At 43.9% G+C, this 25,143-nt stretch overlaps 1 protein-coding gene across 2 annotated transcripts in view; it reads left to right on the top strand.

Annotated features, from left to right (window-relative positions):
- The window catches only part of pcbp4 (poly(rC) binding protein 4), an 88,315-nt gene that overhangs the window by 39,214 nt on the left and 23,958 nt on the right, over positions 1-25,143 (top strand). For both annotated transcript variants that reach the window (XM_041033767.1, XM_041033768.1), the window contains exons 3-8: positions 9,861-10,189; positions 10,821-10,844; positions 12,079-12,111; positions 18,048-18,164; positions 22,507-22,638; positions 23,270-23,398. In XM_041033767.1, coding sequence (XP_040889701.1) covers positions 10,058-10,189; positions 10,821-10,844; positions 12,079-12,111; positions 18,048-18,164; positions 22,507-22,638; positions 23,270-23,398 — 567 coding nt within the window. In that variant the 5' untranslated portion in view covers positions 9,861-10,057. The remainder of the gene's footprint in view (positions 1-9,860; positions 10,190-10,820; positions 10,845-12,078; positions 12,112-18,047; positions 18,165-22,506; positions 22,639-23,269; positions 23,399-25,143) is intronic.

Below are 25,143 nucleotides of genomic sequence, written 5' to 3'. Positions count from 1 at the left end.
GACTCTCATCCCGCCTTCCAAGCAGAGGCATCATGATTTATAAACGGCAGCAGAATAAATATTTCGGTGTCATGATGTGAGAGACGGCTGCAGCCTCTTCATCTCTTTGAGCCAAGGCCGAGGCAGTTAGACGAGATTACGCCGTGACCTGGCATGTAACCCCATAAACTGTCCCACATATGGACACCACACATCTCACACATATCTCACACACACACACACACACGGGTCAGTGTGTTGATGTAATATAGATGACTCGTAGCTCTAAGCCTGGCCAGTAGTAGTCACGGCTAATTTAAGAAGTGCTCAGGCCCATAAAAACCAGATCCTTGCTTGTCTGGTACGTTCATGTCTGGACTGTGTCTCCGGCCTTGTGTGGTGAAGTGAGTGACCAGAGCTGAAAACGTGTCCAGTGACTTAAAATCAGTTCAGTTTGAATAACCAAATACAACCGATAGCAATCATCGTCGTCAGATTAGAGCGAGGATCGGGTTCGTTTGGAAACGCTAACTGGATTTACCGAGGGTCAGTCCGTACAGCTGCAGACACCTGTAACCATGGTAACTGTACACAAACACGGCAACAACCTCAAAACGTGTTTGTGAAACATGTTTGATAATTAAAATGTTTTTTAGTTTTTGTTGAATAAAAACTAAAACTGAATCAAATAGTTTCCAGAGTTCACTCAGGTAAAGGTTTGGTGAGGTTTCAGATTCACACTGCGTAAGTCAGAGCACCTTCGTCCTTTGGTTGTGGTATTTAACTGAGAGAGCTGTGATTGGCAGTGTTGATAAGACTCAGTCATAATGTCTGTCAGTGTTTCTAAAATCTGCAGAGGTCTGAGTGTGTTTCCCCACAACACACACGTAAACATAATCTCCTGACAACACAGAGAACGTGTTTGCCTCTGTACTTTGCACGTGTCGTCCCACTGCTGTTCGTCTGTCCCTCTCAGCCAGCGTGTCCTCCCGTCCCAGACAGTTGCCTGCACTCCCTCTGGCCACTGCAGTGTCTGCACCTGTGTAACCGTGTGTATCTGAGGAAGGCGCTGATGTGTAGAACCTACAATGATCAATTTAGAAAAATTAAAATTGAGACAAACCTGAATGGTGGTGTCAGGTGTGATTAGTGGTGGGAGATCTTCTCAAAGCGCGAGAGTCAGAAAACAAAGACTTTGAAAGGAAAAAATAATTCAGGATTGGAAATGATCGGATGAACCTGTGCAGGAGCAGACACTTGTCAGAGTTCGATTTCATGAAAATGAAAGTTCTGCTCTCCTTCTAACCACCACGCTTTCAGCACAGAGGAAATGTGGCAGATTAGTAACACACTGGCTGAAACACCTGAAACAACAAGGAGAAAAGTCCCGACACCTGTGCTGTGCAGTATATAACACATGAAGAAAAAGTAATTAAAGACAGTCTTCTACCAGCACCATGTATTATGCACGAGTCAATACCACATGTGATCCAAAGGTCTGATCCATCATGTGGCTGTTTGTGCTTTAGTCCACAGCAGGTGATCTGCATATCCTGTTATGGTATTCAAATATTCCGTGGCTGGCAGAGAGTGACATTTGAATAAAGTCTGAGCTCTGACTCTCTGTCTGCCTTTTCTCATTCAGTGGCCTGACAGACAGCAGAAATGTCACAGCTGCATCTTTTATCATCCTGTCAAAGATTTTCTTTTTCTCTTATTGTCTCTGTGTCTTATGTTAAAAAAATACAACCTCTCATAAGTAATAAAAAGAAAAGAACACGTTTATAAAGTAATGCTGTAAGTGCTGCACGGTCTTTGAGCTATCTGAGTGGAGTTTTGCTGGACTAGTTGTGTTTTTTGCTCTGGATGTTGATTTGCTGCTGAGGCGTTCTCCTGCTGCCTCTGGTAAACAACTGCAGAGCTAGTTTTTTTTTTCCTCTTCTTTACTGGTGTAAATTCCCCGTATGTTATATAAACATATAGAATATGCATGCATGTGTTTGTGTGTGTAAAATGTGAAGCGTGTATAAGTATAGGACGCAGCCACAGGGAAACTGGGTCACTGCAGAAACAAAGGAATAAAAACAGATTTAAATAAAGGTCAAACTGTGTGTGAAGTGTGTGTGAAACGTGCCAGGTGTACACAACACACCTGCACCTTGTCGCTGAGTATTATTTCCATGATATACTATATGATGGTAATCCAGTTCTGTTATTGTATTATTACTGTAAAATGTTAGGTCCTGATATGTATATAATGCTACTGTATATAAGTTCATATTTTATTTATTGTATATTATTATTATTATTCATACATGTTCTTTTTATATTAGTATATCATGGCTGTGGGATCTGCACTGCAGGTTTACCTTCACAGAAATCTTATTGTGCAGACTGTGTGTAGGTGTGTGAACGTCATCTCTCTAATTTCTTTCATTTCTTAAACATTTCAAGTAAAATGAATGAGTGAGAAGAGACACGTTGCCGTGTCATCAGTAACAGAACTTACCAAGTAAAGAAAGAATTAATAATCTCATGTAAAAGAAAACTTTAAAACTAAAAAAAGAAATTGCACAGAATAAAAAGTGAACAAATTCTGAAAATATGTATCTAGTACACCACAGAATATGGGCTTCATATCTACTGCTATATATATACATGTCTCTCTGTCATTCAGGTGCTGTCGTTCTTATTGTCTCCCTGCTGGTCTGTCTCTCTCTCCCTCTCTAACAGTCTGTCTCCCTGTCTGTCAGCGAACTGTCTCATTCTCAGAGCACATTGCACAGTTGTTTCAGTGGTTGCCGTCACTCGTCCCAGATTCGTTGTCACAGTTGCCGCAGACTTTTAAAAGCAACTGAAAATGGGATTCGGGCTGTTTTCCTCAGACTGTCATCATGGCCGCTCGGTGGAACGTTCAGGTGATTCTACTGTGTGAGGAGTGTGAGCAATGAGTGTCAGCAGCATCTTCTTCACTCTGACCTGCATCCCTCCCTCTCCTGCCCTCAGGTTGTACATTAACAAAGAAGTCGTGACGTCACGTCTGGGTTTGTGTTTGCTTTTTATTTTGCCTGTTTTCGGGTGGATGGGGGGGGGGAGTTGGAGTTGGGGGTGGAGGCTGTGGGAGTGGTGGGGTAGCAGGTGATGGTGTTGTTCTTTGGTGATGGTAACGGTGACGTCGTTTTCTCCAGGCGACATGTTGATCAGGCATCAGATAGCTCACATTCCTTGTTGTGTGTTTTTCACTTGAATGCCACCCCGCTCTGTTCAGCTCACTCACACAGGGAAGAAGAAACGTATGCATGTCTGTGTGTGTGTGCGTGTGTGTGCGTGTGTGTGTGTGCGTGTGCACGTGCTGTGATGAACTGGAGCATCACTGAGCTTCAGACACGACTCCTTCTCATCACCATCCGTTACTAATTCACTGAAGTTTATGTTGTTTTTTTTCCACTTGGAATTAAAACAGTTTGGATGCTCAGTTGTGTGTGTGTGTCTGTGTGCGTGTGTGTGTGTGTGTGCATGTGTGCGTGTGTCTTTCAGTGTTGTCAGGCATACGCTTTTTGTGTGTCTGCCTCTGTGCGGACACTTGGTCAGTCACGTGTCTGTATATCCTTTTTATATGCTCATGTCCAAGCAACGTTTGTGACTGTATGAGCCAGACAGAGTCAGCCCTTTCAGTGTGTCTGTGTGTGTGTGTGTGTGTGTGTGTGTGTGTGTGTGTGTGTGTGTGTGTGTGTGTGTGTGTGTGTGTGTGTGTGTGTGTGTGTGTGTGTGTGTGTGTGTGCCCGCCCTGTAAGATTAGCTGTGTGTAAGTGGTTTTGGCAGGCCTGTCTGTGTGTGCAGGCAGCACATGTTTTCTGCTCTATTTGTGTCTGAGTTTGTGTGTATGCACGCTAGTGTGTGTGTCTGTTAGGCTCTGTGTGTGTGTGTGCGCCTCTGATTATGCGAATGCAGTGTGTTTATACATCCAAAGATTGTGTGTATGTGTGTATGTGTGTATATGTGCGTGCGTGCGTGCGTGCGTGCGTGCGTGCGTGCGTGCGTGCGTGTGTGTGTGTGTGTGTGTGCGCACTTGCTCCCGGTCAGTGATGACTAAATATGACAAGGTCACTTCTGTCATTAACCTGTCACACACACACACACACACACGTACCAGGATGAAACTGATAAACATGGATGCAAGTATACTCACAGAAACACACACAGACATGGTGGAACGCACACACACAGCTGAAGCACATCGAAAACCATTTGGACACACATCTACTCTCACTTATCAGTACTCGAGCAGATACTTCAGAGGGTGACATTTGTCTTACACACACACACACACACACACAGACTCACAACATGTAAATTTAAAGTGAAACACACAATGCAAATTGCTTGACCTGAGAATGGATTGGTTTTCAGGACGTATGTCCCACCCCCAAGGAACCTGATTGGACAAACCCCAACTGTCATTCCCTCTAATAGGGAGGACGTATTGTATGGAAATACGGCGGCCCAGACAGGACAAATGTCCTACCACATCACTACATGTGAGAGGTGCCTTTAAGTCAACACTGTAAAAACATACCAATTTTACACGATATGTCTTCATTACACACGTTACATTCATTTTCATGTAATGTTGAATTTATCCTTCATTTATGTTTTTACCTTTTTTTCTTTTAAATGTCAACTTTTGAAAATGGCCCAATTACAAGACGACTGAAGGTTTTTACGTAATAACTGAGGTTCAGTTATGTGAAAGAGTGTAATACACCGGAGTGTTTAAGATGCACAGCGAATCGTCTGCATGCGTGAGACGTTCTCTTTCTATTTTCAGGTTTGTGTTACCGTCCTGACTTTTTAGCTTCCCGTGCTTTAGCATCCTGGCTTCACTTTCTATGACAGTGTTAGCTGTAGCATCCTAGCATTAGCCTGTCCTTATAATTATGGTGATTATCAGCATCAGTGGTTGGATGGAAGAGACTCATGGCAGAAAATGATCTCTCCCTCTCCCTCCCCCCTCCTCCCCCTCTCTCTCTCTCTCTCTCTCTATCTGTCGCTGCATCTCTCTGCCTCTCTCGCCCACTCGCTCTTATCCTAAGTAAAAAGGAATCTAAAATTTAAATCCTTGTTTTATCTTTTCTTTTCTCCCTATTTCTCTCAAAGTCTCGCTTTCTACCTCAAAGATCCCCCCCCCCCCCCCCTCTCTCTCTCACTCTCCCTCCCTCCCCCTCTCTCTCTTTCTCTCTCTCACTCCTCTTCCTCTTGGTAGATTCTGTTGTCTTTAAATAGAGGCTGGCGTCACCCTCACTCAGACATGCCCCCCCGCCATCCATGGCATGACATCATCGTCTGATGTATTAGTCCCAACACACGTTCACAAACACACACACACATATACACATATACACACACACACACACACACCCATATCATACTGACGACAACGTGTACACACACAATTTGCCACATAAAACAAATTTGTGTAGCTACATGGACACACTAACATGGCCGCATGCACAAAAATACACACAGTAACAGCGGCCCAGGCTCTGGAGCATGACCTTACACATCAGTGCATCACATGGTTCACTATATATGTTTGAGTAAGGACAATATATATATATCATTTTTTTATTATTTATTTATTTTGGTTTCTAGTGGTCTCTAATGAACACCGTTTCCCATCAGCCCTCAGACCATCGCAGGTTAAACGTCACAGCTCCACAGGAGATCTGAGTCCACGAGTGAGTCGAGTGTCTGTGGTCAGTTCAGACATGTTTGTAATAACAGATGAGTTTTCACGTAGGAGAGATCACAGCCAGAACTCTGAAAACCTTCAGGAGAGAATGTCAATGACTTGGACGACACCAAGTCCAAGACCAAGACTTGAAAGTCTTTTTTGTTATTTTAAAAATTAAAAAATATTATTTTATTTTTTCGTTAGATCTGTAGTTTTTCTACACTAACAAATTAATTATTGTTTAACTTGGTTCAACTCAATCAATTAAAATATGGACAGTGAACCCCGGGAACACACGTCATGTTTTCAGAAAGACAAATCCAAAAAAAAATGCTAAACAGGAGACACCAGAGAGGCTTGACAGGAAGTGACATCATGACTTTGGCTCTCCATATGTCACAAAGACACACACATGCACACATCTGCCACAGGGTCTGGTCGTGAATCAGAGACACAGAAAGGACATTTTTAAATTTTACAAGCGCGTCGTCCTCGACATCACTGCTGACCGTTAACCAGTGACACGATTTAAATCAGCCGGCTGCTGTTTTAATCCAATCAGCGGCAAGGAATGAGTTGTTGGCTCAGTGTCTAATCCAATCAGGTTTTAGAAATGAGTTGTTGCTGGCCAGAATCAATCAGGCCTGCCCACCTGGTAATCAAATCCAGTACAGTGATTTACCGTATGGCCGTGAAATGTATTCAGACTGCGTTGTGCCTCCGCTGTGTCGCTGATTTCCTCCTCCTTCTCTTTCTGTTCCTTCCTGTGTAGAATTTCTCGATGTGTCTCTATTTGTGCTTCCTCCCTTTTCATCTCTCACTCTGCCTCTTTCCCTTTCTGTTTTGTATTCATATACACGCAGACTTCCTCTTTCGCTCTGGTCATTTCTTTCAGAACAATTTCCTTAACTTGTTTTGGAAACGCTGATAAGAAAGGCTGCTTGGCCGATGAGTCCAGTAAGAAACTCAGCATGTTGAGGTGTCAGGGTATAATTGAGAAGACAAGTCCTGGATTTTGTCCATGGGCATCAACTGTACTGTCCTGAACCAGCACTGTGATGATAGTCAGCAGGGAGGGAGAGTACCTGATGTTTCTCCAGGGGTAAAACACTGTGCATATGTTTCTACCATCATATTAATATTCGTAATCCCAGTTTGAGACGAATTTCAAAGAAGACCAAATGTCTGTGTTTTTCCCACAGCTCTAATTATCAGGGTGTTTATTCAGAGCAGGGTTAGCTTCTTTCACCAGCTTCTCTTACAGGCTTTTGATTACCAGTGTTTTTTCCTTCAAAATGTCTTGTTAATGTCTTTTTCTATAAAAAATATTTCCCGTTTCCTGTCCATCTTCTAAACGAATCTAAACACTCCCAGATCCCGAGTAACTCAACCACAATAATGTAACAGTTATTCACAACAATTAGTAATATTCAAGAATGGCAGCTCCGACTGCTCGTACACCTTTAGGCACTCTATGAAAACCTGATCGGAGCTGTGGCTGTTTAATGATAAAACTGTTTTATGTTGGTTGAAAGGATCTGGAGGTGTGTGGTCACTTTTAGGCGTTCTGAGAAATCGTAGAACAGTAAGTGAAAGAGATCAACAAGCAAATGAATCTCTGCACAACAGCACAACACAAGATAAAACAATCCAACGCCAGTTTACTCTCACTGACCTTCAATGGTTCAGAGCCGATGAGATCATTTATTTAAAGTTTTTAAAAGTTTAAACAGATTTTCTTTAAATCCTCCACATTATTCACCTCATTATTACTGATCTGTTTATTAAGCTGAGAACATCAGGTTATTAAACTGATATTTCCTCATATATAGTTTGATCAATTTCCAGACCTGCACAGCACAAACAGTTCAGTCTCATGAAAACTGCAGAGGTGGCATCAGTGACATCCACCATCCACCTGAGCAGAGAGGCGTGCTACACCTCCATCTGTAATACCCCGTCACCTGAAGGGTAACATGTAGATTTTGATCTGAGCTTTTTGAGAGGTGGGTCCTCACAATGCGACTGCCTGAACAGTCCCCACAACCTGAGTAATACAAGAACACACACACACACCGTGCTGACCTCATGCATGGCTGATTCATGGCTTATTCCCCCGAGACCATTTCTACAAGGACAGGTCCAAAGGGATGTTAACTGTGTGTGTGTGTGTGTGTGTGTGTGTGTGTGTGTGTGTGTCTGTGTGTGTGTGTGTGTGTGTGTGTGTGTGTGTGTGTGTGTGTCTGTGTCTGTGCGTGTGTGTGTGTTCGATCATATATGACTCTAAGGGGGTTGGGTAAACCAGGTTTTTAAGGCTGTGCTGAAGCATCTGAAAGAGCTTCAATAATTCATTGTTCTGTATTTGCATCTCTCTCTTTTCTACACACACACACACTTACCAGAAAAAAAGGTAAATGCATAATGCATCCTTTCAAATACATGAACTCATGCAGCCAAGCACACACACACTCCAGTGCACACAAGCAGCCAACACACAAGAATACACACACTCTTCCCCACAGTGTCATGGTTTTAAAGTCCACACACACACACTCACACTTGACCTCTGCTCTGAAGAAACAAATTCATCTGAAAATGATGAAGCACTTGTCCTGACTGTCTCAGCCTGTCCCCTCCTTCAGCAGGTGGTCGTCTGAAGGATCCTCTGTCGTCTCTCCTCTTCATCCCGTCTTTCTGTCTCTCTGCTTTCTCTCATCCTCACCCAACGCTCATCAGTTTTCTGTTTCTCAGGTGGTTTCTCTGGAGTCAAAGCAGCCTCATTGTGTGTGTTTGTGTTTGTGTGTGTGTGTGTGTTATGCTGTCATGAGACACTGCTCGTCTAGCATGCCAGACAGCCTGCATCACATTTGTGACCTACTTTGGCTCAGAGTGTGTATTTTTTATGAGACTGGGAGACACAGACTCACAGTGCAAATGGAGATGCATACATAAAGGTCCACGGACTCAGAGGAACACACGTGGGAGAACATACAATGACGCACACATACACAGATGTTCTTCCATGAAGCAACACCCATTCACACCCACACACACACACACACACACACACACACACACCTCTGTCTATTCATCTGCATACCTTATGTCACTGAAGATGCGGGTTGGCGTAGAGACAGATGCCTGACAGAGACAGATGCTCTGAACACAGCACACACAGAAACATGAAAACACACGGGCTCAAGAAAATCGCACAAGCTCACGCAAAAATGATCAAAGCAGAAGACGCACATGTAATGATGCGCATGACACACACGCCTGCACAGATGTAGACATACACCCCAACAAAGACACACACACGAGAGCAAAAACATCTCTTTGGTGTGAACGTGTGAAGTCTGCTCTCTGTTGCTGGTTTTTTTTTTTTATGGGGGGATACAAGGAAATGCTTAAGTATCATCACGCTTGAGTGGCATTTCCATTGCCAAAAGCTTATTTAATTCAGCCCCTTAAGCTTTTTAAACAGAGTTCCCAATTAATTTTTAAATTACCGCGCTGACTTGTTGACTAGCTTCTGACACTTGAGAAATTATGTTAATTTCCACACCTCTTATGGTGCCGCAGTTGTTTGGCTCCTGCAGTGAATTCACAACGCTGCTCAGGATATTGAATCAATGAAATGTCTTGTAGGCCTCGTGGCTATAGAACCAAACACACTGGTGGTTTACAATGAAAATCGTTTCTAACAGGAAATCACACACACACACACACACACACACACACACTCACACACTCACACAAACACTCACACTCAGCTCTGAGCTTAAGCAGCACTTGACTATATTCAGCCACGAGTGCAACAAAGAGCACAACAATCAACAACTGTTATTTAACTTGTACAGAACTTTACCACAGTCGCTGCTCTTCCTCACTGTGCGACCTCGACCTTCACTGCTGCTAAGAAACAAACTTAAACCTCAGGTTATAAACCTGCACGTGAAGCAGCATCATGAAGAAATGAAGATCAGCTTTGACTGGAAGCATCATCGGGATTAACGAAGCTGTGTTTACGTAAAAAATCCTTCAGCACGTCTGTGAGGACGATGTTCGTGTGGAACGTAATGACCTGTGAGAGTTCAGTCATCATGATTATTTCTCCTCATCTTTCTTTTATTTCTCCTTCCCACAGAATTGAAAGAGACACAGGACAGAGGACAGAAACCGCCCCTGACACCAGCTCCACCGGTACCGTCCCACTGTCCACCCCCAGCCTCCCCTCACCCCTCTCACAGCTCCAGGCCTCTCCAAGGATTCCTCGCCGGGTTCTCCAAAGGGTTCTCTGTGGTGTTCTGGAAAGTTCCATACGCCTCGGGGCCTCAGACCTTCATGCGTCTCCCAGCAGCAGAGTCCACCCACACCTCCACCCACCACACCACCACTACCATGAGCTGTGAACGGGAGTTTGGAGACGGGGCCATGGGAGTCACGCTCACACTGCGCCTTCTCATGCATGGAAAGGTGAGGGTGAGGAGGGGGAGGGGAGGGGAGGGGGAGGGGGAGTTTTTCTTATTGCCAACAAATCCCAGAAAAATCCAAACCCAGCACCGAAAGTTTCTCAGTAACAGGATCTGATGCCTCTGAGCCACAGCGCTCCACTGTTTCCACAAACTGTAACAAACACATCAGTGATCCACACGGTTAGTGGGCGCCACGAACACACACACTCTGTCCCGCTGCATTAAAAGCGTTCAGCACCAAACATGGATTAATCAGCAGCTGAAAATAGTCCCCAACAAATGCACTGTTATCGCCTGCTTCAGAGGCTTTTACTAAAAATAAAGTTGCCTCACTCTTTCACTTAGCCTCTTTAATGAAGCTATGTCACTGCCAGACATTTTATAAATATCTACATCTTCAGGATGCAGGAGCTTGGACTGGTAGAGAAAGTCAGATTTACATACATACAAAACTGGTCACTCAGCTCATCGCAAAGAGAAAAAAATTAAATCTTATTTCTTCTCAGTCTGTATCAAATGTGCAGGTTTGCTTTACAAAAAGCAGATCTTTGAGATATAATAAAGTGATGACAAAGTACAGAAGGATGCAGAGTCAGACGACGCTAACAGAAATGTTTGTGTTCTCTCCTCAGGAAGTAGGAAGCATAATCGGCAAGGTGAGTTACAGTTTTCCTTCTATTCTGCATTTGCACAGAGAACTGAATTCTGTTAAAATACAGGTTCACTGGTTCACATGCTTCACTGCGCGCAAAAGGCAAACGTCTGAATTTCAGGCAATTAAAATGACCATTTCTGCCAGAAAGGATTTCAGTGGGGATAGAATATTTAGAATATTATGGCTCTTACATCAGAATAAATTAAAGCGTAGCATCAGAAAACGTTTGCAAACACAATCATTTTGCATTAACACTGATGTGGGAAAATCCTTCAGTCCGTCTAAAAGCTACATATTTGAAAATCCAAGCGTTTTCTAAACTGTGGTTTTCTAAAATTGGCACACAGCTCGAGACAACGTTCAGTGTAATCCTGCTACAGCAATATAAAGTTGCCATGAAATACGCATTAATAGTGTGTAAAATCTCCATGTCAGTCCAATCTCTGCTTACTGAAAAGGAGCTGCTCTCCAGGGACGCGAGTCAATTTAACTAAGGACGTGTTAAATAAAACCCTGTAGGATTTTCTCTGAATATATCACAGCCAAGTGAAGTGTGATAATGACCACTGCCCTCGCAGCACATTCACAAACCCATGATTGGAGCTGATTTCCATCAGCGTATATTTAGATTTCACCCTCCTCATCACTTACAGTGTGTGGTCTAATAGCTTGCAGTCTCTGACACAAAGATGGCATGAAATTTCTATCAGTGTGTCGCAGTTGTAGTTGTGTCGTGTCAGTCTGTAGTGGCACCGCAGGAGCTGCTCTCCGGGGTTTCTCTGAGCATTAACCAAGGCTGCAGAGCCGAGGTTCACTAAAACCATCCTGTCAGACTTAAACATGCTCATGGAGTCAAAGCGAGATTATATTATACAGCTCAGTCCAAGTTAAACTGAAACAAACATATCACATGATGGATTTTTAAAGGTCCCGTATTATAGAAGGTGAGATTTTTAAAAATACTGTGAAAGTATCAACAGCCCATATTCAGAGACTGAGGTTTAAAATGAGCCAGAAGGGCTTCCGTATCTTTGCGATGTCACCGCCATAGCCCACAGCCAATCAGAAGAGGCTCCAAGACCGACACAAAAGTGTGAGAGAGGATGTCAAACTTTTTATCTGGCCACTTTTCTGACACATCTGTGTTCTGTCTTTTAAAAAAGTCCAGAGATGAATGTGATTCTGCATTTAAAAAACAAAAACCTTTACCTTGTGTGCCTCTTGTCTTTCCACAGAAAGGAGAAACGGTAAAGAGAATACGAGAGGAGGTAAGATTCTCCACCCACCCTCATCTCCGTCATCCTCCTGTCTGCTATTAATCTGTGATAACCCTTTACATGCAGCTCACATGCATCCCGCTAATTACACCATAATCAGTAAGCAGTTCAATACTGTGCAAATCCATAGTAAAAGTGTTAGAAACAGACACACACAATGGCAGCGTGAAAATCAGATGTATCCAGCGTGATTAAATATCCTGTTAGTGCCTTTTTCTCCTGTAATTACACTGTGTGTGTAAGAGAGCGTGTTTCTCAGGATCTTTACCTAAGCTTTCAGCAGGAAGGGAAAACATGTCAGAAGAGGAGAAACTTCTCATCACGTCCACCTATTTTTAGAAAGTTTAACATCTGAAGGTGCATTTTGTATTTTGGGCCGCCTGCTGAGACGTTAGCCACGTTGACGTGTACATATTTAGCTGTCTTTCCTGTCAGCAGCCTGTAAAGTGGTGTTACGCCTGGAAGCTGTAGGTGTGGAGCTTCTCAGTGGAATATCCGTCCTCTCTTTCTTTTCAAGGCAGCAGAGCTGCAAAGAGAGAGCTTTTAAATGACAACAGGAAGCAGGAAATCACCTGAGCGGCCTGCATGAATCCTCCTTTGCTGTCGTTACAGTCGCAGTTAGTTTTGATGAAAAGCTGTGACACTATGTGTTAACCTTTTTTCTTTTCTTTTCTTTTTACTGTGAAAACAAGATTAAAACTGAACTGTGACAACAAACATTTGCTGTTTTTGTCACTGAGTAAAAGTGAAATCAGAAACGTTAATGCTAAGTTTATTCAGAAACCTGCATGTATCCTGATGCTGCTCTGCAGTTGATAGCCCATAGCTGTGGTTATATTAACCTGATTACAAACTAATCAGCTTATTATGACACAACACCTGCCTAAACCAAAGCTTCACCACAGCTCTGTCACAGCGTAACGTGGTCAGTTAGATGCTGCTCGTCCACGCCTTAACAACAGAGATGGCTCCATTCTCAGCCTCAGGAAGCACCGAACATCCACACACAAAAGAAAGTGTGACAGAAACTGAATGGAAATACCTTTGGATGGCTACAGTCTGACTGAAACTGATGTAGTAAATGAAACTTGGCTCATAAAAAGCACATCAGTACCGATCCTTTACTGCCTCTTCATGCTCGCTCTACATTTGCAGTCAGGTTGTCTGCTGCAGCTATATGAATACTTAAACATGTGGCTCTATAACATCAAATGTTCTGCCTTCTCTCTCACTGACTACACTTGGTAATGAATGCAACACCTGGTGCGAATACCAGAGTTTTATAGAAGTGAGAAGCGGTGTAGTGATTCCCGGAGGAGCGTTTCTGTAAAGCCGAGAAAATCCTTGTCCAAACGTACGGAAAAAGAACGGAAATCAGAGAGAGGCAGAGAACACTATCAGATCAGTGTGTGTGGCAGAAAGAAGCTGTGTGTGTGCGTTTCGTTGGAAAATGGCTACCTCACATTACACTGGAGAAACAGGGATGAGGTGTTATGTCACCAAATCCTTATTGTTATGTTGCAAACGCACTCCAGAGTCCCTGCAACGTCAGGCAGGCAAAATAAAAGCCTCCGCTTCAGCACAGCAGCAGCAGCAGCATGAAGGAGAGTCAAATACTTTGACTCAAAATAGGTCACACAACTCCTTCCAGTGTGTTTCAGCAAGAAAACAATACACTACTGTGTTTTAATGAGCCTAAATTTACTCAATTTAGTTCCCTGCTCGCCTGGAAAGATGTTCAATAATAACCCACAAATTCATTCTGCAGGGAGAAGGGATTTTAGAAATGTGTGTCCTCAGAGAATTGGTTTGAAGATGACTGCACATGAATCAACACTCCAGAGAGCGAGAGACAAAAGAGGGAGGGAGGGTGAGGCAGGAGTTATGTTTCCATTTATTCGTCAGGGGAATTTTACTTTAACTTGTGAAATGTCACAGAAAATAAAATGTGAATTTAGGCGAGTTTAGACGAATCACTCAGCCTCCGGAGTGAAAGTAAAGCTTCTGGCAGAGAAATGATGAAAATGCTTTTCTACAAAGACAAAAACAAAAACACGCATATGGTGATATTTTAACATGACACATGAAATACTGGCTGTGGTTTAAAGTTTTGGCTTTCAGATCTCACCTGTTTGGTTCTGTTCAATCAAACTTAACAACCATACACAAAACAAAAACAAAGGATTTTATGATGGTAAATTGAGACTACATTCAAAATATAGCAAAGATAAAATCCAAGGATCCAGATACAGCAGACGAACTAAAACCAAACTAATGAAAAACCTAATGAAATAAAATAAACACCTAATTAAAAATCAACCCCTCGTTCACCTGTGCAGACAGATGCAGGAAAATGAGGCAGAGAAAACACATAGTTTCAGTCTGACAGTGTAACTCACAGAGCAGGAACATGAATATTTAAATGGATATTTGCCTCTGAAGGACAAACCACAGCACTGGATATACAGTTAGACTGGATTTATAAGCTGCGTCTTCCTCTCATTACTCTTCTTTATTCCCCAACCTGCTGCCTCACTGCCCCACTCATTGTTTATACACACACAGACTCACACTCACACACACACACACACACACACTCACACACCATCATTCACTTTCTTTAATGAACTGCATCCTGTATGAAATCCAGGGTTTCAAGGCTACATTTTCGCATAATGCCAGGGTTCTGAAGAGGCTTTTGGCACAGAATCTCCACTTACACACAAACACACACACACACATATTACTTACACACAAACACACACACGAGAGGACACAGCATGCAAGACGTCCCTTTTCATCAAGTCAATAAAAACACTGATGTCAGGCTGTAGCTCTTCATAATAGCTGTACACACACAAACATATGTATACCTAGACATGCATGTGAGCCCACACACAAACACACATGGCCTCTCACCCTCTCTCTCTCTCTCTCTCTCTCTCTCTCTCTCTCTCTCTCTCTCTCACACACACACACACACACACACACACACACACACACACACACACACTGTCCCTGGCAGCATGACTCCCTAATAAAGCAGAACAGAGCAGAGTAATCCAGTTGAATGACATGGCTGTCCATCCTTCCTCTGCCCCAAATGAAGAGTAATGAAGACAGCCGCCCCGTGCTGCAACAGCAAGACGACGTACTGCCACATGTCTCACTCATTAGGCTGGGAGGGGGAGGCAAGGGAGGGGGGTGATAGAGAGGGGGGAAAAGATAGGGAGACGGGGCAGAAAGAGACAGGAAAGACAAGGACCAGCCGTACCAGGCTTCAGTTTTAATCCCCGCAGTAACTGTGGAGCAGTGGAGATCTACACAGAACAGAATTCCATACAGGTAACCTCTGCCACCTCTGCCATGTCTCATCAGTGAACATGTGTTCACATTCATTCATTCATACAGGGCAGTGAGTTGGTGAGCAGAAGGAGAAGATAGATAGATGGGTATTAGGAGGAGGATGTATTGATAAATTAATAATAATGATACTGACTGGATAAAAGGATAAAAGGAAGGAGAGATGAACAGAGGAGAGTGGTAATGGAGGAGGGAGGGAGGATGAGAGGCATCTGATTGGGAGCCTGATTTGGGGGAAGAATGTAAAGATGGATGGAAGGGCATACGGGTAAACTGAGCTGATAGATAGATAGATAGATAGATAGATAGATAGATAGAAACAGAAGCAGAGGGAGACACCAGCTAATGTATTTTTATTGAGATAATAAATGGTGAAAGAGCAGGAGAGAATTATTCCATCATTGGTTTATTACCAATCACTGCGCGCACACACACACACACACACACACACACACACACACACACATACACACACATTGTATTTGTTCTATTTTCATAGCAATGAGAGGAGTCTGCAGTCTGTGGGGGATGATGGGGGAACGGCATGGAATACACACAAAATGAAATACACACTCATACACACATAAACAACACAGTCACACAAAAACAATGACAAACACCCACCAGGTGTGTTGTTTACAGAAAACAAACTCAGACAGCGCACAAATACACACATACTCTGTGTACGTAACACACACACACACACACACACATACTGCTCAGGTAACAGGTTTTAAATGGTTTGGTCTGTTAAAGACCAAAGGTTGTTGCTGAGCTGAGGCTCAGTCTGCTGAGGCTCAGTCTGCTGAGGCTCAGTCTGCTGAGGCTCAGTCTGCTGAGGCTCGGTCTGCTGAGGCTCAGTCTGCTGAGGCTCAGTCTGCTCAGTCAGCTGAGGCTCAGTCTGCTGAGGCTCAGTCAGCTGAGGCTCAGTCAGCTGAGGCTCAGTCTGCTGAGGCTCAGTCAGCTGAGGCTCAGTCTGCTGAGGCTCAGTCAGCTGAGGCTCAGTCTGCTGAGGCTCAGTCTGCTGAGGCTCAGCCCTCATTAATGTCAAAAACTAGAAAAAGTGGAATATCATTCTATCAAATGTTCCAGGGAAAATAATCAACTAAAAGTTTTCATTATACAAATCCATCTAATGTGTGATTGATCTCATCATCATTATTATTATTATCAGACAGGAAGTGTGGCAAACTGACAGGTGTTCTGGGTGTCACATGACCGAGTGAGTCACACGTCACTGAGAGTTTCAGGTGTGACACGATGTGAGATGATGGTAAAAGTTAAAGCTGTGGATTAATGTTTTTGTTTATGTCTTAAATCCAAGTGTAGATAACAACAGGGTGTTTCACTGGTTTCTGTTGGCTGAAGTTACTGAGTGAATTCATGTTCAGCCTTTTAATGAACGCTCATCTACATACAAGCTGAAACGGCTGCTCATGTTAGCGGGCGGACTCTGCGCAGCTTCCTGTGGATTTTGATGCAGGAACGTTTGTTTTGTGAAGCAGAGTAAAAGTTTCAGGGATGAGAAAATGTTTTTGGAGCAGAGGAGTAAAACCTACAATCCCCCACAAACTCAGCGCCAGGCTTTGATTCTTATCGTCTCTGTTTATCTGCACCCCCCAACTCACACTTCAATCTTCTCCTGACGTTCATCCTCTCCGTCCATCCTCGTGTGGTTATTACTGCACCTGCTCTATATCTTCACCTTCTTCTCTTATTTCTCCTCAAATATTTGCACCACCTTGTCTCTCTCCTCTCCTCCTGATCCTTTCCCTCACTTTCCTGTCCTCCTCTTCCTCCTCCTACCCCTCCTCCTCTTCCTTTATTAAATCTCTACCCACACTCTTTCCTCTCCTCTCCTCCATTTCTTGGGCTTGAATCACATCTTCCTCCATCCTCCTCCTCCTCCTTAAAATCATCTTACTCTTTCGCTCCCTAATCTCCCCAATATTCTCATCACCTTTTCATTTCCTCCTCTGCTCTCCTTCCTCCCCCCGTCGACCCCCTTTTCTGAAAACCCTGATTTACTGCATTGCTCTTCTCATCTGCCTTGCTTCCCTCCCTCCCTTCCTCCCTCTCTCCTTCCTCTTCCAGTTTCCTTGTAATCCCTCTCTCCTCCTGCATCACAGGTGAATCTCCTTTAGGGAGCAGGGAGCAGTGTGGCGAAGATGATTCTCCTCCTCTTCTCTATCTTGGCCCACATACCCCTCCCCCTCCCACTAATGTGTTTTCTCTCTCCTCTCTCCCCTCCCCATCCCCTCCCCCGTCCTCTCTCCATTAACCTCTGTCTTCCCTCCCTTCCATCTCCCCCCATCATGACTCACCTCCACTCTGCTCCCTACTTGCCCCCCCTTTACTTCTTGATGTTTTTCCTAATTTCTCCCTCCTTCGCATTATCCCCTCATCCCCTTTGTCCATTTTCTTACCCGCCACCCACCCACCCTTCATTCCCCTCCCTCCTGTCCCCCAAAAAATAATTTTCCCACAATCCCTCCCTACCCTCTCTCCTCTCTCTGTCCCTCGTCCCTCGTCCCTCGTCCCTCCATCTCTGTCTGGACCCACAGAGCAGTGCGAGGATCAACATCTCAGAGGGGTCGTGTCCAGAGAGGATCATCACCATCACGGGGCCGACGGACTGTGTGTTCAGAGCCTTCACCATGATCACGTTCAAACTGGAGGAGGTAGATACACACACACACACACACACACACACACACACACACACACACACACACACACACACACACACACACACACACACACACACCTCTGAGCCCCCAGTGGTGTTCCTGTGCTGCTCTGAGTGAAGTGTGTAACCTTTACTTCTCTGCAACATGGCTGCTCCCTGGCAGGCAGCCATTTATTATATGTCTAATGGGATTGTCTGACCTCACACACACACACACACACACACACACACACACACACACACACACACAGTGAGTGTCTCTCAGGGGAATTTGACGTGAGCTCTTGGCTCTGTCTGTACATCACCTCACTCTCCCACGACTCTCTGACAGATTTTAAACCAAAAATGATTTTTTCTGGATTTTGATGGTCGGCTCTAACCTCTGTGGCAGATCCACTGTGTTTCCTGTTTCCTGTGTTTGCTTCACAATGAAAACCGTCCTGCGTGTGTCCAGTTGATTTAATGTGAAGCAGCAGCAGCAGGACGTGTAGCGTTAGCGTTAGCGTTAGCAGTAGGTTAATCAAGCACTGAGAGGGAACAGTGAATAATGAGGCTGAGATCACTCACATATGCATAGATATATATGGATCTATGATCCATATATATGAGGAAAGACTCCTGCAGATTATGTTAATGGCTTAAAGCCAGATAAGACAGAAAAATCTAAATGAATTTTAATGATTTCCTTTTTACTTTTTTTTTAGTTTAGCTCCATGAGGGCTTTTGTGCCGTAGTTTTGGTTTGTTTCATCTTTGCTAACAGACTTTTTACGTTTCCACATGAATGTTCGTTTACTCTTCCACTGTACTGAGGAACAGAGTTAGAAAACAGAGGTGCAACACGGCTTTAAGGTTAGGGCTATACCTCCGCCCGCGGGTTCGACATGCTCGTCACAGCTCTTCACAGCGTGTTCTTGTGTTTTCCTGTGGATAGGATTTTTTTAAAGAACAGGAAGCAGGAACACCGCATTTCAATAAGTACTCATGAAGGTTTGGACTAGACCTCGGAGAGTGGTTGATGGGTTTCTGAAAAAAACTACGAAATGAGGAAAATGTGTGAGAGGTGGAGGGAATAAGATGAAGGAATGGGGCCGAGTGAGAGGGGAAGGATTTAAAGAAAGAGTCGAGAGAATGAGAAAGATACAGAGATGAGGAGAGGTGCTATAAAAAGTTAATGAAATTGGAAAAGAAAGGTTATAAAAAAGAGGTGGGAAAAGTGTGATCAGGGGATTAAGTAAAGACTGTAATCAGACAGAGTGTGTGCAGCATCAATCATGAGACCTCCACAGGCTCAGGAGTGTGTGTCCTGCTGACGTGAACACGGACACTTTCTGCCGTCTCTCAGGAAAACACAGGGTGATGTCCGCTCAGCTGATGTGGCTCTGAAAAGCTACACAAGTCAACACTACAGTTACATGAATGTGACTGATCCCCTGATCTCAGGGCGGGTCAGGAGGGTTTCTGATGACTGACCTGCTGCAAAATATTCTCTGATTCCAGCTTCTTTCTGTTTTATGTGAAAATAAACTGAAAATATTTGGGTTTTAAATTGAAAATTATTAAAAAAAAAACATTTAAAGATGTCACAGTGAGTTTGAGGAAATTATAATTTTTTTCTTGTTTTGATGTTTTAAACTAGAAACAATAAATCAACAATTTAAAAAAGAGCTAGAGGCTGCGTGCGATTAAAAAAGAGAAAGGAGTTATAAAAAAAACAAATGAAAGGAATCTGAAAGCAGAATGGCCGATGAACAAGTATCTGTCTGAATAAATGGGGAGAGATGCTGTCGAATGAGAGATGAGAAAAGGAGGAAAAAAGAAAAGATAAAAACAAATAGAGTGGGAGACGCTAAAAAGAGAAGCTACATCTGTGATGTGCTTTGGGATAAATTAAGAGAGCATCTCAGAAAGGAGCCGAGAGGATTAAAAAAAATTGTAATGAGAGACAGATGGAAAGATGGAGGACAGAGAGAGTAAAACTGAGATGGAAAAACTTGAAGTCATTTCACATCTTGTTTATGGCCGTGCATCTTTCCACTGCAGCGTATTTTGAAATGCAGAGAAATATAGATGGAAAATACAGCTTTATTTATCCAAAGAAACACACCGGGGACTTCATCAGCCGGCAGCGTTCAAAATAACCTCTAAACCATCTTCCACACCCAGAGCCACATATTCAACCTGTTTCATACTGGGCATCAGCAGATACACGACACAGCAACTTAGATCAGGGAGGAGAAAAACAAGTAAATACCATCAGCCTCCTGCAGACGACATTTACTTGTGTCCTAAATTGTCGACTTTACCAGGATCAAGAAAATCCGATCGTTCTCTCCCACTGGTTTCCACAGTTTAGCTTTCACCAAGCATCATGAACCAATTTCTACACGTGTGAGACGGCGCTGGCTGTCAATTACTGTGACGAGACAAAAAACAGGAGAATGAGAGATTCTGCAGGACATGATGATATAAATAAAAATGTGTGGAGTGTTCCTGCAGAGGAGGGGAGTCGTTTTATTCACAGCATGTTCGTCTGATGGACGGCGCAGACAAGACAGCGCTGCTATTTACATTTCAGATGGAAACCAAGCCCCAAGTCCAGCTCGGCCTAATTGATTGAACCAGTCATGTTAAGACCTGGTGATTTAGGCTGCTATTTATTACCTGAGTTAATTAAAGAGAGTGAGAGAGAGAGTCCAGAAGACGAGTGAGAGAGAGAGATTTAGCAGAGAATGGGGTGAAAGAGAGATCGATAGAGACAGGAAAAGGGGATTTAAGCTGAGGAGATGGTATGTAATGAGAAAAGGGGGAGATGGAGAGGGAGAGTTACACTCCTGAGCCAAACCACAGGATCACGATCAGGACCAAACCATCTGATGAAGATCAGGACCGAAACCATCTGATGAAGATCAGGACCAAACCACCTGATGAAGATCAGGACCAAAACCACCTGATGAAGATCAGGACCAAACCAGGCATTTAGCTTAGTATTTATGGGCTGTTTGCCCTCAGAGGGACAGCTGTCCAAAAGCCACTGTGCTCCATTAAAACTCCACGTCCTCGTCCTCCACACAGTGAGCAGTGAATGACGTCAGTTTGTGTTTATTTCAGTGAATCACACCTGAAGTGCTGCTGTTAGTTGAAAATATTAATATTTTGTTGATGCTCATGTTGAAGAATGTGTTTTCCTGCAGCAGACTCACACTGAGGCTCTGCATATGTTCTGAGTGCAGAGCTATGGAGCTGTAAAACATTGCATTATGGGTTGTACAGGGAAGTAAAAACTGGCGACCCTCCCATCTCAGGCAGGTTACTTGCCGCGTCGCCGGGGGGGTGTTGACATCACATAGGGACATTCCTGTAATAACCAGGTTATCCTCCATAATTTACTCCAGAGGTTAAAACCGGGAAAGTCCTAACAGTGACCAGTGTGCAGGGAAAAGTACCAACTGACAGATGTTTAAAAAATAAATTTACAGTAAAATGAGGGTCAGAAAAAACATTGAGGCACAGCCCTTAATTTGAAATGTCAGGTTGTCTGTGATACCAAACCAAATCATTCAGAGCACTCGGAATATGCTCTGTTACGCTCCTGACATGAAGGGGGACGTGTGTGCAAGAGGCAGATGTAGAAACAAAGACTGAGTCAAGGTCAGAGAGGGAGTCAGCGACGGGGGGAGGGAGACGGAGACATTTGACCAGGGCAAATACAGGCTGTGATCTGCATTGGAAATAAAGGAATGACAGACAGGTGTGGAAGTTGTCTGTGCAGTCAACACTATCCTTTCAGTGCCCGGGGGGTGGTGGGGGGGTCTCTGTCCTGACCTGTCAGAACAGAGGAAGCCTTTTGGACGAAGGTGAAACGTCTTCAGGAACCTCGAGCGAGTCCAGATGCCTTCGCATTGAACGTCAAACATAGAACTTACTGCTTATTGCTTTTGTGCTGCATCTCATGTTTGATCTGTCGAACAAACGGAGTGTAAAGACAGTGAAAGTGTGCCATTAGTCCAGTTTTTTTTTACATAAATGTCCAATGTACCACATTCATTTTTCATTCACTTAGCAAACATTAGAATTTCTGTTTCTATTCATTAGAAGTGTGTATTTGTGTTCCTGCAGCACAGACCACACTGGGCTAATCCCTCTGCTCACGCTGACAGATGTTACCTATTAAACCAAACAACACGGTGGAGTAAAACACGGCACAGACCAGCAGCTGCGTCAGGGTTTATTCTGTTTCTTCAGACAGAGCGAGGGATGAGGCCGCACAGAGGGAAATACCTTGAGCTCTTTTAAAGACTTGTCGGTGTAAATCCATTTGTTTCTCTCTCTCAGGACCTGACAGCCTTGGTAGCCAACGGTACAGTGACCAGCAAACCTCCAGTCACCCTGCGGCTGGTGATCCCGGCCAGCCAGTGTGGCTCCCTCATCGGCAAAGGCGGGTCTAAGATCAAGGAGATCAGAGAGGTGAGAGGGTGAGGGGAATGATTTCCGGTGGGATGAATTCAGTTGTACATGATTGTATTGTAGGTTTATATATTTTCACAGTTAATAATAATAATATATTACTCTCATATTTCGATGTGTTATGATAAATATCTTCGACCCTCCTGGATGCTTGTCAGACTGAAACCTTGTGGAATGAATCCAAAAAGCAGTTTGTAGCACTGATGTTTCTGATATTTAAAACACAAGGACTGAACAGGAACGCAGTGTGAAATAAAGCCTTGAAAACAAATGTTGCTGCTCAGTCCAGTGAATGTTAAGTAACAGAACTGAGCGTCGTCCCTGATATACGTCTTTTCACAGCAACACGAGTCAACTGACTAAAGCCTGAACAAGCCCAATATTAGGTGAATAAATTCCAGAAGCACTGAAACTTGTCAATTTGATGTGGCAAGAGGAAAACTCCAGGATACTCACTGAACACCTTAAAACTACGACCTTAAATTTCCTTTGATTCCCTCTAACCGGCTGTTTAAAGCTCTACATGATCTGACACATGGTCAAAGTCCTCGTCAGACCTTTTCTCCTTCCACTCCACAGTTTTCTGTTCAGAGAGTCACTGCTGTCTATGTGTGTGCGTGTGTGTGTTCAGACAACAGGTGCCCAGGTACAGGTGGCAGGTGACCTCCTCCCCAACTCCACAGAGAGAGAGGTGACGATATCAGGGAGCCAGGACGCCATCATCCAGTGTGTTAAACTCATCTGCACAGTGATCTTAGAGGTACGAATCTGTGCGGGAGCAGCTGGTTATCTGTGTCCTGTGGTGGAAGCCGGGTCCGGATCTCAGTACTGGGTGTTGTGCACCATCCAGTCCACCAATATCAGTGATAGCTGCTGTAAAGTTTCTGGTAATACAGAGCGCAGTCCTGCTCACGGTTTTTGGATGTACACTCCATGTTGTTGTGGTTGTTGCCGTGACAACGGCCCCCAGATCCTGTGCCTTCAGTCTGCAAGTCTCACGTGAGGCTCCTGGTGTAACTCAGTGAGGTTCTGTGTGATTGTAGGACTGTTGCAGACGTCATACAGAATTTCTGTGGCACAGACATGAGCTTCACTCGGTCTTGAATCACACCCAGAGACACAAAGCTTTTTCTCTGATGCAACCTGATGCTCAAAAAAACAAAAACTCGCCGAGCTCTGTGATTACGTCCACCTGTCTGCTCTCATCTCATAAACGTGCTTTTACGAGATGTCGCCCACTTTTCCAATAATCTTCAAAATGGAAACACTGAAATCTATAATTCATGATTGTATTATAATTAATCGGAGGCAGCAGTCGTTAAGATGAGCTACGTCTTGGAGATTAGAAGCGGAAACAGTCAAATCAAAGGCTCCGGCAGCTCATTGGTATTCAAAGCACCTTAATCTGGGATGAGAGGGGAGGAGTGAAAGAAAGAAAAGAAATCAGAATGCTGACCTTAGCTAAACTCATTCACTTTCAAGTGGCGCTGCAATCAAAGCGTTTACTCTGCCGACGTGAAATTCCATCCCTCCGTTCCCACTTTGTGTTTGATCTTAAGTAAGAAGGCTTTTGATCTCCTTGTGCCCTCCGATAGACTGTTGTCTCCCTGCTTCCACCCATTGCATGCTGGGATAGGATCCACCCTGACCCCAGATAAAAATAAATGAATGGACCGTCATCTTAACCTGAGCCTCATTCAGACATGAGTGGAGTTAGAATGACCTGAGTGAAAAGTCTGCAGTAAATTAAAGCGTGAGACAAAACTTGTTCACTTTATAAACATGGAAGTGAAGATTAGCCAAAGTGCTTCTGATGGTTAAACTTAACCACACGCAGGAGTCGAGATGTGAACGCCGCCCTCTGCGCTTTGTTCGCTCACCATCCACCTCGAACGGGCAACTACAAATTCTCTGCAGAGCATACAGTGAGTCCACCTAGCTAATCCTGATCCAGTCTAACCCCACAGTCCTGCAGGAAATCTCCTCCTGCGTGAAGGTTTTAATGTTTTAATGCAGGTTTTGTTGAAATTATTTCGGAGGCGTTGATTAAACTGTGTCATCATTTTGCAGGATGGAGTTTGTGGTGCTGTTGAATACTGAACTCACAGGTGTTTGTTAGTTTGGGGTTCAAACCTGGAACCCTCTTGCTGTGAGGTGACGGTGCTAACCACTGTACCACCGTGCCGCCCCAGAACCAGAATAATACAATAAAAATGGGATTTGTAGGAGAAGAATTTAACGCACAGTCACGCAGAAACATATATTTAAAACGTGAGTGAGTGTTTTGCGGGACACGGCAGTAGTATTGACTTCAGCATCAGCTTATGCAACTTAAATTCATATTTGAGCTGCACCGAGCGTCGCCTACAAGCGGCACACAGTGAGCAGCCGTGGTTCACAGTGTGATGAAGGTGATATTCAGGACAGTTTGTATGTAATAAAACCAGAACGCAGTGATTTCCCTCATTTCAGCCACAGGAACAAATCAGACAAACTCAACGATCC

The sequence above is a fragment of the Toxotes jaculatrix genome, chromosome 3 (assembly GCF_017976425.1).
Source record: "Toxotes jaculatrix isolate fToxJac2 chromosome 3, fToxJac2.pri, whole genome shotgun sequence".
NCBI lineage: Eukaryota > Metazoa > Chordata > Actinopteri > Toxotidae > Toxotes > Toxotes jaculatrix.
The sequence above is the reverse complement of the archived record's forward strand: the minus strand, read 5'-3'. Positions and strand labels throughout refer to the sequence as shown.